This window comes from Lontra canadensis, unplaced genomic scaffold (assembly GCF_010015895.1).
Source record: "Lontra canadensis isolate GAN:19392208 unplaced genomic scaffold, GSC_riverotter_1.0 scaffold80, whole genome shotgun sequence".
Classification (NCBI taxonomy): domain Eukaryota; kingdom Metazoa; phylum Chordata; class Mammalia; order Carnivora; family Mustelidae; genus Lontra; species Lontra canadensis.
Window position 1 is genome coordinate 9,104,369 of NW_022631074.1, and position 16,136 is coordinate 9,120,504.

The 16,136-nt window shown below is 35.3% G+C and overlaps 1 protein-coding gene across 4 annotated transcripts in view; it reads left to right on the forward strand.

The window, feature by feature from the left end:
• The window catches only part of EPHA6 (EPH receptor A6), an 835,383-nt gene that overhangs the window by 711,516 nt on the left and 107,731 nt on the right, over positions 1 to 16,136 (forward strand). For all 4 annotated transcript variants that reach the window (XR_004385536.1, XM_032882241.1, XM_032882242.1 and 1 more), the window contains one exon: positions 3,237 to 3,298. Coding sequence is in view for 3 of the 4 variants with exons in the window: in XM_032882241.1 (XP_032738132.1) it covers positions 3,237 to 3,298 (62 nt within the window). In the remaining variant the exon portion in view is untranslated. Of the gene's footprint in view, positions 1 to 3,236; positions 3,299 to 16,136 lie in introns of those variants that run through there.

Below are 16,136 nucleotides of genomic sequence, written 5' to 3' on the forward strand. Positions count from 1 at the left end.
GTGTGACTTATAGAAGTGCTTTTCAAAATCTCTTAAAGCAAACTGATGAGGCTTCTAAAAAAGGTCTAGGGATTTTGACACTTGACTAACATTCAAGAATCTTGGAGTCTATCCACTGACTTCAGTACAGTGCAAATACTAAGTTAATTCTGTGACACGAGGTCTTTGGGAAACTGTGTAAAATTTTTTTAAAAAAGTGAGAAGAAAAGCTGAAATATTTTGAAAATATAAAAAGAGAATAATCACCTCCAAATATGTTTTCCAATAACAATAATGTATTATATAATTTTTATATATTTGAAAATAAGACAAATTACTATTTACCAATAGACTTCTGTCACCTAGTCATATATTTGAATACTATCCTGTCATAATTTCCCTCATACTTATCTTATTTTGTTGATTATAAAATGTGATCATAGACTGTAAAGTTGCTTGTAATTTTCACAGTGTAGCTAACCTCCGTATAGAAAACCACTAGGAAAAAAATTACAGGTTAGATGCCAGCAGTATTCTAATAAAACAGCTCCTTAGTTTAATAATAGCAGCTCTAAATTGATGTTACTGCACAAAATACAAAAGATGCCAAGCTCAGGTGTGAAAGTTCTAATTCACAAGAAACCGGGGGAGTCTTCATTTGACTCTTTATTATCTTTAATGAGAAGATGAAACTTGTCACTGATGAATTTCAAGGCTGCATAAAGTATCTCCCAAGGAGTTACAGCTAGAACTAATTTCAACGTACTTGGTATTCACATAGATTAGAACCTTACTCAAATACTTTGGTGTTACTTTCTGAGGAATTAGGAAAATCGTTGAGAAAAATCAACCTGTTACTATAAATAAAATTCCTACTCTGCTCAGTTTTACGGGACGTGGCTTTGAGAAACCTAGTGAATGGGGATACATAGCATCTATGGGAAGTTAAGGGAGAAAAACAACCTAACCTAGAACCAGGCACAACATTTTATAATGTAGATAATAAATGTGATGAGAATGCCACTATAGGAAATATCACTATGGGGGACTTTCAAGGAAGAGGTACAGTATATAAGTTCTAGGAACATGTGGAATGAGATTAGGGAGAGAAGCAAATTGGTAGATAATCCTGGCAGGGGGATAGCAAAAGGAAAAGCAGAGGAGACAGAACTGAACCGGTATAGATGATAATGAAGCTAGGAACAGGAGATGGTAGAGCTAGTTAGGAGAGATGAGGTCCAGCATGGAAGGATGAACCTTACAGCTTTGATCTATAAATTATGTCTGAGAGGCACCTATGGCATAAAAGCTAAGAGCTTAAGCTCTGAAACACTCTGCCTGATGCTGCCACTTACCAGCTGTTGGACTCTGGACAAGAACTTTAATTTTCTATTCCCAATTTCCTTATTTGTGTAATAGGTCTAATAATAATTTGTATCAATACAAGGGAAGTGCTTGCAAGCTCTTTTTATTGTATCAAGACTGACATTCTTAGGGAGAGGATTTGTGTGTGTGTGTGTGTGTGTGTGTGTGTGTGTGTGTGTATATATATATATAAAATTAGTATACATATATATATAACAAAGATATATATATATAAAATTAGTATACATATATATATATAACAAAGATATATATATATTTAAATATGTTTCTCTGGCAGCAATGGTCAAGGTAGATTAAAAAGATGTGACTCTGGGCAGGTGAACTAACTCAGGCAGTCACTGTAGCAACTCAGTTTTTCCCCTTAACTTCCATGATCCGTTATAATTGATACTGGAATATCGGTTTCAGAATTTTCATATTTAATCATAAAAAATGATCTTGTATTGTCCCTATCTTGCTAACCAAGTGTTTGCTTCAGGCTTCTGTTTCCAAGCTCTCTAAACTCAATAGCCAAATAAAAGACATCCTGTCAGGTTTAAAATCTGGATCTTCTAGATCCTTGCTACAATAGTGCCAACAGTTCATTTGACCTTAGTATTTTCTGATAAAGTTCTGTATCTGTATTTGGGTGAAATTAATGACTTTGAGGAACATTATGGAAATCCACCAAAATGGAAAATTTCTTTGCATTCTAATACTATGCATGATAAATTTGGAGTTTTATTACTACATTTAAACTTTAGCACATCTTTAAAATATAGATTCAAATGTAAAATCTAGCATTTGTAGACATTGTACTAATTTGTTACAGTCACCCTTTTAACCCATACGGCTTTGAGTTCATAAAAGGAACATGAATTACAATATGAGATCTAATATCTCCATCATTGGTACACATAATTTCTTTCCAGATCTTTTTTGTACTCATGAGGGAAAACCTCTGTGCACTGTGCAGATTCAATTGCTAAAAATTTCAATGAGAAGCAAGAAATACAGAAGTAAAAAGTAAATGTGTCATACATGTTTATTTCAGGTAAATATCACTCCCCCTTTATCTGAAATGAGTTTATCTTTTAAGCTTGAGCAATTTGGCAGAACAAATAGATTCTTCTCTTTGAAACAAATCTAAGTTATTTATGTCAAATATTCTACCTAATAGAGGTATTGGGAACTGTAACAGTTGCAAATAGATATGAGAAAGAAGAAATAAATGATGTTCAGCTTCTGATTTTAGCTTCTTACTAGACTACAAAATCAGAGTTACTTATTTTTCATGTCCTGCCATCATTGTTATGTTGATCTAATCTATGTCCAATGGAGGCATGATCAAGAACTATTGCAGAGCCCACCCACTTTGCAGCCAGCATCCATCAATCTGATGACAGTTTTCCACTTAGAAGCCCTTATAAGCAGACTGTGACTGATGGTTTATAATTTCCTAAAGAGAATTTATAAATTTCTCCCCTCTGCTTTGCCTTAGGAATATTACAGAAATGCCCGGTCTAATGTTTCAAGAAGTTGTACTGAGGCTGCCCTGTGTAAAGCCTCACTTTTGCTTGTTGATGGTCTTTCAAGGAAAAGCTTAGGACAAAGAGAACATAACCTACACAAGTGATGGCAGAGCTTTAGAAAAGGAAATGCTTAATTCCTTTGTAATCCGTGTTCCTCTTATGAACTCAACGGAAATAATGCTACAAAAAATGGAGAAAAGCCCAAGTATAATATTAAGACTTTTGTGGAAGCATGTTGGAAAATGAATTTCCTATTAATAAAACACAAATAATTTAGCTGCCACAGCTGGAGATCTCTAACTGCAGCACATCTTTCTGTAATTGCTCTAATCCTTGTGTGTTCTCTGGCTCTTTTTGCAGGCAGACCAGTAATGATTGTGGTGGAATATATGGAGAATGGATCCCTAGACTCCTTTTTGCGGGTGAGGTGTTCTTTTCTGATGGCATTTAAATAAGCTATTCTGAGTTCTAGATTTAAATCATTTATCATAAATTAATTTTTACATAATGTTATTCATGGATTTTTCCATGAAGAATAGCAGCATTTTCTCTAGGGTGCATTTCTCTGAAACTGTGATACATTAGTGTGTTACTAACGGGAGGAGTATATACACATAATAATATAATTGATTTTGCCTATAAATTCACATGCCATATTAATATATATATATTTCAAATGATGTTATAAAGAGATTAAATGAAACTCAGTTGCCGCCCATAAGCATTCATTTTGCTTTTATCACATTTAACTACTCAGTGTGATGTTTTATGCACGATCTATAAGGCTGAACCCCTTAAATTGATGTGTATTTACCAATAATGACTCAAGTTCGTATTAGACAACTGGTTTTATCCCTCTTAAATTCATTTGCCTGACTTTCAGAAAACAAAGGAAATGCAGCAAAACTCTAGCAGAGATCTGTTTCAGAAAAAAAATTTTAAAGCACTCTTTAAAAAGTGACTTATCCTAGTGCTCACTTCAGCAGCACGTATACTAAACTGACTTATCCTTGAGAGTATGGTGTGTACAAAAATCATTTGTCTTGGGGCACCTGGGTGGCTCAGTTGGTTAAGCAACTGCCTTCGGCTCAGATCATGATCCTGGAGTCCCAGGATCGAGTCCCACATCGGGCCCTCTGCTCATCGGGGACCCGGCTTCTCCCTCTGCCCCTCGCCCCTTTCATGCTCTCTCTCTCTCTCTCAAATAAATAAAATCTTAAAAAAAAAATCATTTGTCTTATATAATAGTAGAGAATAACAGAGCTGAGAAGGCACCATGAAGTTATATTTCAAGTGTATTTATAATGTCTTTACTATTTAAAAAGTCATCATATGCAACAAAAGTGTTCATTGATAATTAAAAAAACAGAAATATAAAAAATAATTGCTACAGTAAATATGTTTCATCCCCAGCAGAGGTCACACATTTGAATGTCACTGTATTCTTAAATATTTCTCTATCTACAGAGACATGGCCATTTTTCTTACTTATAACATCACTGGACTTTTGTTATTTGGAATGTATTACACTATTTTTAAAATTTTTTTATTATGTTCAGTTAGCTAGTATATAGTACATCAGTGTTACACTTTTTTATTATCCTTTTTATATGATAAAAATGGTCTCAAGCATTCTTTCTTCACTTTATTTTTTGCATTATATTACTTGATCAGGTTCTGCATCTCACCTTTCTTTTTTGATCTCATTTTCATTTATTTTTCTTGAGTTCATGCCCTCTTCTTCCAACCTCTCTCAATATTAGCAGTGATGATATATTTACCCTGCACCTGGACTTGATGCCCAGATTCAATGCCAGAAGCTGAATTCAGTAAAATTGGCCAGTTATTACAGAGCAATACTCCTTGCACAATGCAGACTCTCAACCAAGTATGCTCTTTAAGGCAAAATGAAATCCGTAAGTGTTTGGGGACATGAACTATTTGTTTCTGGTTATTTTTTTTTTTTCCTGTAGCCATTCTCGGAATGTTATTTTACGCTTGTATACATTTCTTCTGTAAATGTGCTAAATGATTTTAGAATAATTTATTAGGACCACCTATCGTACTTGGAAATGCATAGATAGTTAGACTCTTCCACTATTTTTATTCCAAAGCTCATTTTTTTCAGGCATACTCCAAAATGACTTATTCTCTAATGATGTTTAGGATATGTTTTGGGGTTTTTTTGTATCAACTCTATCCTAGAGCTGAATATAATGGCAAATAATGTAGCGCATTCTCGGTCTATATTGCTGCTGAAAATGGGATCAAATGACTGCCACAGCAAATTAGGAGAGAATTGTTTGCTTCTGATTTACTTTTTATCCTGCTAAATCCTGAATTAATTAAAATATGTTATAAAGAAATGATAGTATGTTACCAATAAAATATGTATTTGTAAACATCCTACAACATGTTGATAAGTGGTATATTTCATGATTTAAAATTTAAAAACTAATATTTTTCAGCTGTCACACACTGTATCTGTAAGACATCACACAGTCTGGGAAAGATTAGATGTTCTATTGATGGTCGTTACCATTATTCCTGCTATGAGACTCTTAATATATGTTAGCTCATCTTGGCTCTGTCACTCACCAGCTGTGCGACCTTGTGACTTGGGCAAGTTACTAACTTGTCTGTGCCTCTGTTTACTTATCTATAAAATGGGTATATTAACAATATCTACCGCATACAAGTATCGTGAGGATTCATTGAGTCCATGTATTATTATAAACTTATAGAATAATACTTGACATATTGTAAGTGGTAGAGTGAAGATTCAAACTCAGGTCCCTGACTCAAAAAGCCATGTTCTCATACACTTCTTCTTCTTCTTTTTTTTTTTTTCAAATAAACCTGCTTATTACTTCTTTTTATAAGTTCACTGCCATCTCTCCATGTGAATTTGTATCCCGTCTGCGTGTAGTATTTCTATTAAAATAAAAATCATATGCATGAGAAAAAAATTCACAGGGCCAAATACTCCCTTCTTACTCTTTTTTTTTAATATTCTTACCTTTCTTTGTAATCATATTTCTTTTATCCCCGAAGCTCAAAGTGCTATATAAACTTTATGTCAATAGCAGATACTCAACTCCCCATGGCAAGAAGAAATAAAATTTATAAAGATATATATCCCACAAATTCTCAAAAACGAAGTCATTTTTCAAACTACTGCTTTAGAATTTGATAATCGCAGCTTCTATGAGCACAGAGGAAGTGGCTAAGTGCATTGCGTTGTAGGGAATCTATCCATGGCTCATTAATAGCATTCTGTGCTTACTAGAAGCAGAAAAGATTTCCCCTTGGTCTCCCACATACTTGAAAATCACTTCAGTTTACTGTTTTATATGAAAGAGTGGTAGCAAAACTAAGTACAAAAGTACAATCTAGTGCCAGTGACGGTGGCTGGCTGGCTGTGATATTGCACTGGATTCATAAATCTTCTACTGTTTAGGATCCTATGGACATTCCTCCAGATATATGTTGGCAAGAGGTGGTATGGTTAAGTGCCTGTGTTTGTGTGTGTGTGCACTTGCACGTGTGAGCACATGCAGAAGGGATGCGGGTGGGTATGTAACTATATGTATGCTTTTCATTTTAAAATAAAATGCATCCTGACTTGTCAGGCAGAGCATCAGCCCTGCTGCCCTGAATGTACAACTTCATTGATGTGCAAATATTCCTAACTTTTCCAAAGAAATACGGTAGTTTGAATTAAGTGTAATCTCGACCATCATCCCTGTATGGTCTCTCTCAATGGATTTCATAAACACTTTTTGTAACATCTACCTGGCATTTGCTTGCCCTTAGATCTTTGGACTTCCATTTTTATAACAATATTAACAGGCAATTCAAATAAAAGCAGTTTTAAAATACTTAAAAATTTTGAGATACCATATGCCAACCACAAAAATATATTCCTTTATTTTATAACATTTGTTGACTGTGGATTTATTTATCAATTCACACAATTTAGGTATGCAAAAATTTAATACCACTGGTTTTTATATAAGATGTTATATTGTGTGTTCACACTACAACCTCTTGCTGCCATCTCAAATCCTTTGATATGAGATAAAAGACAGAAACATTATTTTCAAAGCACAATCACCTGAGCAAGCAAGGAGTGTCATCCATATACAAAAAAAAAGTCAAGGTGGGGGGAATTGATAAAAACAAGATCCAACAAGATCAGATTGAGTAAGGAAACCATATTTTAAAACATAATCAGGAAAGGATGCCTAGGAGTAAGAAGAATGATTCGAAGGTGGTGCTACCAACTGATTTGAAGATACAGAGTAAGATTAGGATGGGCTGGTTGTTTGGAAATGCCTAGTTTCATTTGGGTTATATTCCACTTGAGATGCCTATGCAACATGCAGTGAACATGTCCAGACAGCAAAGAAATACAAATCTAAAGCTGAGGTGAAAAATATGACTAAAGTTAAAGATCTGGTAGCCGGTAGCATAAAAGTGGTTCTGAAAGCCAAACCATGATATTTTCTGAGAAGTTTTAGAGAAAGGCAAGGAGTTGAACAAGGTTGGAACTCTGTGGTGTGCCAACCTAGGGAGGCAGCAGAGTGGAGTTTTCAAAGGTGACTAAGAATAAGTGGTCAATGAGGAAGAAGGAGGGAAATAAGGACATGGAACCCTGCACACCAGGCAGGAGCAAATAAGCAATTATATCAAATACAGCAGAGAGGTTCAGAAAAACAAAGACTGAAAAACATCAATGGGATCTCAACAAAAGCATGCTTAATGGGTTGATCCCAGCCAGAAGTCAGAATGTGTAGGGCAAAATGAGAATGAAAGATGAACAGGAATTGATAACAGAGATTTTTTTTTTTTTTTTTTTTTTGGTAGAAAGTGGGTGAGATAGCAAGGTAAGAGAAAAATCAGATGCTAGGAAAAATCAGATGCTAGGAGACAAAAAGAAACATGAAGGGTATTTTTTTAATAGAAAGAAATTGACAATTTATACACTGGGGTATAGGGAATTAAAGAAAATACACCAGTAAGGCAAACTATCTCAAGATATAGGAATATACAAAATCAAGGACCCTGGTGGAGGATTGACTTTGAATAGTAGGGGCCTCCACATCTTCCAGGACCCATGGGACCATGTCTTATAGAAATACAGAGATATATGAAAGGCATTAAATTGAAGGAAATGATACCTGATGTTGTTGCTTTTCTATGTGAAGTAGGAGGAGACTTTACTTGAGAGTTTGAGAACAAACTTTCATTTAATGTGAATGTTTAGAATAATTGCTGAAGTTAAAAAGAAAAATACCTAATCACTGCTCAGACCAAAGAAAATAAAATGGGTGGGCGTCAAGAGCAGGTTGGCCACCAGGAACAGTTTTTCTCTGGGCCCCAGCAACGGCAACCAGTTAAAAATGCTTACCAATGTTTTTAATGATAATGCAACCCTCAGTGGCTGGTAGTGGATCTTCTAGACTACTGGTCCAGTAATTGTCATTAGATAACTGTATTCCTCCTCCAATTCTGCCAGACCACATCTTTCATCCTGGAAAAAGTAAAATAATTAACTAATACTGACATCTAGCTGATGCTGTATACATGAATGTGTTTTGGTAGTGGCATGAATGTTTCCATGACTTTCTGTAGGAACACTCAACCCCGCAGATATAAGAATGGAGATAACAGAGGCTACTGTGTGTAGAGCAGGTACAACAGAAGACACACAGGTATTAAAGGGGAATTGGGGTGGTGGAAAATGAATCTTATAGGTAAGCAACTGGTGAATCTAGGCTAGACAGAGAAGGAAATAAAGAGACTGATTGGCTAGAAATGAATAGAAACATCATTAGCTGGGAGCTGTGGCTATGTAAAAGAGGAAGAATAGTTGTCTGATGAGGGTGGGAGAGCTAGTGGAAAAGAATAGTGTGCCAGAAGTAGGATACGAGCAGTGGTTTGTTAGAGACAGATTATTTCAGCTTGTGAGAGATGATTATTAAATGGCCAGGAATTTAGGGAGCTGGTTGTTAAGCTGTTAGTAGCTTGAGATTGGCCATGATGGAAATATTTACACTATGGCAATTGGCAAACACCACAGATCAGCGCTTGTTTGTTTTTCTCCAGAGGGCCAGTTTACCAACACAGTATATTGATACTTAAGATTTCTGAAACAGGCAGTTTTAGGGGTGACGGTTTCCAGCTGTGGACCTAGGAATCAGTGGCTAAAGCAAAAATGAGGGTGAATATCTTTAATTAACTAATATAGTTAGCATTTATGTGTGCTTTCTATGAGTCAGGAATTATCCCAACCCCAAGTATTCATTAATTCACCAAGTTCTTACAGCAACATTATGAGGTGGGTGTTACTATTATCCCCATTTTACCAATGAGGAAACTGAGGCAAAGCATAAAAAGTAACTTGCCCAATGTGAAATAGTTGATATATATATATTTTTTTTTGCACAAATATGTGTTCACAGACTATAGTAGACCAGGCACTATTCTGGAGGCTAGAATATAGAAGTAAACAAAACAGAAATAAAAAACCTATTGGGAAGAGAAATAAAGAACTCAGCAAAATATATGGTATATCAGACAGGGAGAAAAAGTAGAATTGAAGGTGGAAGTGATATTAGGTTTCAGTATTAAATTGAATAAACAGGTAAAGTCTTACTGAAAAGTGTCATATGAGTAAAGATGGAAGAAGGTGAGGGAACAAGCCAAGTGGATACCTGGAAGTAAATACTCACAGAGTAAGAATAGCAGGGGCCAACACCCTAAGTTTGGAGCATTTTATACCCAAAGAACTACAAATTAAGCCTTTATGCTTTATGATCAAATGCCTGTTTTGCCTAGAACAGTGGCAATTCATGCTTACTGCCTCTTCATAATTGTTAATATTGACCCTTTTACCCTGAAGTTGGGTTAATAAAATATGTTGTCACCCTGTGGTTATGGCTAGAATAGAGTATGTAAGGGGAAGGTGGTAGAAGATGAAGTCAGAGAGTTGATGGAGGCAGAAAGGGGCTCAAATATTGGAGCAAAATGATTCTCAATCTTGGCTGCACATTATAATCATTTAATTTAGAAAGCTTGTAACAATCCCAAGTTCTAGTCTGCTTCCCAAGTGAATTAAATCATTATCTCTTGGTGGAACACATGCATTCGTATTTGTTCAAAGGTCCCCCAGTTGAGTTTAATGGCAACCAAGTTGTAAAAACACTGAATTGGGGCATTTTAGGTCAATGTAATGTGTTTGAGTTTTCTCTGGGTAAGACGTGAAATTATTGTAGGGTTGGGGTAGAGATACAACATAATCTGACTGTGTTTTTTAAAAATTGCTGTGGCTATATTCTGAGTGAAGTACAGATGGATGGAGAGAAATTTGGAAGCTTTTGTAATAAAAATCCAAGTAAGGAGATGACAGTGGCTTAGATGAGGATTGTTATAGTTGAGCTGATGGAAAATACTAGATTCTGTGGTGTATTTAAAAATTACTAGTATTGGTAGAGCTTATAGACTTTGCTGTGAGATTGGCTAAATTGTACAGGCAAAAGGGAAGATTCAAGGACAACTGTCATCCATAAAATAAGGTCAAAGATAGGCAGTAACTACTTCCCACAGTTGTTGTGAGTTTTATATAATATTAAATTAAATGGTTAATAGACCTAAACTCCTAGAATGTGTGTGTAGGCACATAGTAGAGTCTCCATTATATAACGTACTATTATAATATATATCAGAAGATGTCACTAAGAGTTTTAAAATTGTTTTAAAATTGTTTTGTCTTTTTCTAGTAGCTAAAAATAGTTATAATTTTCACATTTTAAAAAATCTAGATATATGTCAAGAATATGAGTACTTAAATAATACATATCAGTGCATATCAGCCTTTCGAAGGCAATGTGAGTCATTTGAAGAGTTTCCTTGAACAAATGTAAAACAAATATTAATTTAAAAAATTAAAGGGATCTTTTAAATATTTATGTAGTCAAATTATAAATCTAGTAAAGATGGCATTTTACCTTATGCTGGTTATATATTAATAATGAGAGCTATATTTTATTAGCACACTTTCCTTGTAAATTGTGTTGTGTGGAATTATATTTGTGCTAGGATATGAGAGCAAAATTAATCTACATTGCATTCATTTAATATTCAACAGTGAAAAAAATGAAGTCACATTAACCTACCAATGCCGTTTTTTGAACCATAAAAATTATAGTGGAATTAATCCCCTTAATAACTTTTTTCAAAAAAATATATAAAACTTCATGTAGATGAATGTTATTATTTATCATGCCTGTGCCAGCTTAATGCCAAATACTATTCTAAAAATAATGTGACAGTAAACTTCCAAATATGTGAAAGCAGGGTATACTTGGAACCATGCATGTCGCTGGCTGAACTTCTTATTTTTAAATTAGAAGTTAGAGTATCAACTTCCAAAAGCCTGAATTTATCTCTTTTAACATTATAATATTGTAAATGCGTTATAGCATTTGGAGTACCTGGTACCATGAAATTGTACTATAACTTTCCTTACTAATTCTTCTTCTGCATACAGGGTTTTTTTTGCATACAGGTTTTTTTTCTGATTTTAAATTGGTATGTAATTCATAATTATAGTGGTGTGTAGAGATATTCCATACATTTTACTTAACACCTCTATGGTCAATCCTATATCCCCATTTGGACCATACGGGAGATTTTGGATTTACAGAACTAAATATTAGACTTGAATCTTGCAGTTCCCAACCATGCCTGCAAATCAGAATCACCATTCTAAAGAAATTTTATAAAATATAGATGCAGACTCAAGCAGCTATATTTTGCAAAAACTTCCTTGGGTAATTCTGATGTGTGTACTGATGCTTCATCAAGACTTTGGCACTCTGTGATAGCCTTCCCCAGATGTCAACCAAAAAAAGTTTAAATTTTCTTGGCTTTACTTAAGTGAAGCACACAATAGCTGGTGTAGGTTACATTCTCATAAACCTAAGCAAAAAAAAAAAAAAAAAAAAAAAAAAGGAAAGGAAAGAAAGATCAAATTCATTTGTAAGCTTTGTAAACCAAAGTTATATTAAAGTTATATTGTATTCAGACTCACTTTAAGCTCTTAAAATGTAAATCTGAAATACAACAATCATGTTTCACAAATCCACATCTACTTTTCTTCCTAGATTTTTTAGGTACATTAGAAATGACATTTTTAGTTTCCTCATGATGGAAATTTCTGATTCTGTTATTGGGGGCCTCTCCTTCTATAACTAAAAATATAACTCTGCCTAGCTTAAGTGCAAATCTACAACGACTACAAAAGGAAAGTCTTGAAGGATTTAGTAAAATTCCCACAGGAAATTATAATAAGATTTCAACAGGGGAGGCCATAAGAGCCGAGAGTTCAGTAAAAAGGAGATATTGACTCTTCTTTGTTCCATGGTTATTTTAAAACAAAAATAACTTGGTCTTTTCAAATCTATAAATAACCTTAGCCATTTCTTTTTCAAATTCAGGAGCATTTTTAAAAGTCACAGCATGGTCAACTTTCTGATTTAGAAACATAAAAACTGAGTGTTAACTTTAAACAAGTTATAGAAGTAACCCTCTAAGGTCTGTTTTCTGCCAAGTCACTTACAAATCAATTGTTGAAAACTCAATGCATTTTCCAGTAAATATTTCTTTTAAAGATATTGCTTAAGTCCCTAAGCAGATTCATAAATGCCTCTTTAACTCAGACCACAGCTAAAGGTTATAACTTCCAATAAGGAAGGGGGCCAGGAGTTTCCTTCAAAAACAAAAAAGGGTGTTTTCCTCCCTTCTACATGACTTGCCTTGGGCAAAGTTTTTTTAAAGGCCATTTCTCCTGGGACATCCATCCCTTTTCTCCTGTCCTCTTCCTAGGTTCAGCTTTTACTGTTTTATATCACATGTGGTGGCCCACACTGCCCACCTCTTCTTATCCACAGGCTAGGTCTTCTTCCATCTCATAGAATCAACTATGACTTGGACTGCCCCCGCTCCCCACCACACCCTAATCTAAGCTCTCATTCTCTCATCACCAGAGATCTTAGCTGGATATAAGGTGAAACTATCATCTATGATTCACTATCATCTGTGATTCACAAGTATTTTAATTCCTCCAGATGATTTTTTCTCTTTTACATGGATTTATAAGCCCAAATATAATTTTCTTTTAAAATTTTATTCTGGAAGTAACACAATATCTATTCTCTTAGCAAATTGTCAAGTGCACAAAACAGTATTACTGACTGCAAGTACAGTGTTGCAGCAGACCTAGAGAGCTTATTCATCTTGCTCAACTAAAACTTTATCCCTGTTGATTAGTAGCTCCCCACACCCCCTGCCCCAGCCCCTGGAAACACTGCAGGAGGGGGACTAGAGATTTACAAAGTCCACTGTTTATATACCTCAATCTTTTGTAAACCACTTAGTGAGGTACATTTTTTGCATCGCCATTTTATAGCTCAAGTCAGCATTTTAGAAGTAATCATTTTACAATGCTTCAGCTAACCCTTCTCTTAGTGTCATTCCGTTTTGAAAGGCTGGTGCCATTCCTTGTAACTCATGGTTAGTGAACCAAAAATGTCTTTTGACGTGCATACGAATCAATGTTTCATTACTTCATTTTAGAGCATAAATTGTCATTATCCAATAGTGTTTATTATGCCAGATTTGTGGGAAATCCTTGAAGTTGATTTGGTTACTTTGAAGTTCAAACCAACTTTGAAGTTGATTTGAAGTTACTTGGTTACTGAAGGTAACCAAGACACTGCATAGTGAATTGTATTCTCTGTAAATGTTTGCTAAATCATGATGTGCAATTTTTATTAATTCTACTCTATAATAGCAGCTTATCATCTACCAGTTGTAATATTGTTTATCACTCATATGTATTTCAGGACACTAAATCACTGCAATTATTTACTGTATACAAAGGAGTATAGCGCACTTTCAACAACAAAATTTTAGGACAGTGATTTATATTGTGGTCCACAGACCTTTGATAGTTCATAAGGCTATTCTGTTGATAGGATCAACATCACCATTCTCCAGTGAACACCTACAAAGAAATATAGTAGAAATCTGTATGCCAAATTTATCCCCCTTTTCCTCACTCTTCAGTGAAAATGTTAAGAGTCTGATGGTCATAATCAGAGTCAAACCAGAGTCAACCTCAGAAGTAAAGACAGTTGCAAGTGTAATCAATATTCTCATTTCCTCATGATTTTTTCATAGAATCTCTTATAGTATTCCAAATTTCCATGAAAAGTCCTTCAAAAAAATATCCCACTGACTAAAAGCCCAAAGTACTTTACTCCATTAAGATAAAAATAAATTCAGTTCAGTTCAGGTATTCAATCCCATGAATACCTCTTGAATATCTGTCATCTGCCAGGCATGATGCTAGGTCCTGAGACTTCTAAGATGACCAGTATGTTCAAGCCAGTGGGAGAGACAGACACATACACATATGGCTTTAGTCAATGTTGGTGTAGACAGGATGCTTTGATAGCAATAAAGAAACTTAGTCCAACTTTATTCCTCCAATTTCCTGACCAGTCCCAATCTCCTTCCGATCTGTTTAAGGTACTGCTGGCTGTGCCATGAAATAGATCTCAAATGTGATTCAAGCCACCAGTTTATTTCTCCTGTGCTACTCTAAGAGCTTCCAAATTAATCTCCCTGCTACCATTTTCATATGGAAGTCATAGTATATCACTCCCCAATTAAAATTCTTCTCTAACTTGTCATTACTTTTAGAATAGATTTCAGACTATTCGCCAGAGCTTATGACAATAACCTACCTGATTTTGCCTGTGCCTATCTGTCCTCTCCCTCTTCCTGAACAAGTTCCAGTCTCACTGGCTTTTATTCCTCAAGTGTGCCAAACATTCTTGACTTAAGCCACTTGTACCTACCAGGAACAACTCACAGCCCCCATCATATTTTCTTCTTTCATAGCACTCTAGTTTACTTATTTTATAGTTCTTCATTATTTAAAAGTAATCTAATTTATTTCTTACCTATTTATTTTCTGTCCCTGTGCCTCCAGTTAAATGTTGGTTCACTTTTCTCATTTGCTTCCCACTTTGACTCCAGCAATCAGAGCAACAACTGACCCATAGTAGGTGCTCAGTGAGTATTATTTGAAAGAATAAACTTAGAGATTCAGCCAGGACCTCCTAGAAGACATAATACTTCTCGTAAAAAATTCAGGTGACCGAGACCAGAAGGGCATTCCAGGAAGAGGGAACTATATAAGCACAGCACATCAGACATGAAATAACATGTTGTAGGAGTGAATTAAACACACACACAACAAAATGAATCAGAATAAGTTGAGACTAGGGATAGAAACAAGGGTCATGTCCTTGTATTGAGTACTACACTTTATTCTTCACTGAAAGTCATTGAAAGGTTTTAAGGAAAGGGGTGATATGCTGATACTTGTGTCTTCATAGAATTTGAATATATTTATTTAAAAAAATACTAATAGTGTGATGAATTCAGGACAGCATAGCACTCAAATCCTACATTAATCCTCAACACAGACTAAGTACTTGAGTTCAGCCTAAGATGACTGGACTCAGAGGCTTAAAGTGTTCATGCAGCACCACCTATGAGGCAAGGCCTTGAAAAACATCATCCAGAGTTTGCATTACTTGCACTGTGAAGACAGTGTGACATGCCAATGACTGCTCAAACCTGGTGGGTGTCTTGTTCCAGCGTCCGAGGGTCTGGTGGCCCTCTGCAGTTTTCGGAAATAGCAGGCATTAGTATGTATAGCTTTCAGAAACCATCTTCCAGTGGGGCCCATCCTCTCTGGAACAAAGAGGTTAAGCCCCATGTTTCTCAGCAATCAGGTTGAGAGAGTAAGGAAAAAGAAGGAGGAAGACAAACTGAATTCTAGCTACTAAGCTTTGAGATGCAGTGTGTAAATATGCCACATTCGCTCTCTTTCATTTAAACCTGCCTGGGAAAAAAAACCATGTGTCATAAAAAAAATTCATAGTTTCTTTTTGATTAATCTCTAGTAGGAAGCCCAAAGATATTAAATCTCAGTGCTCTCACATTTTTCTCCTCCCCTCATAAACAATTCAATTCAGTTTGAATTAATATTTATCAAGTGCTGACACAAGGCATGGCAGTATAGTGGCTGCTGTGATAGAACTGCTACATAAAAGAGAGAAAACCAGTGTCCTATCTTAAGAAAACAGCCTCTCTCTCTCTCTCTCTCTCTCTCTCTCT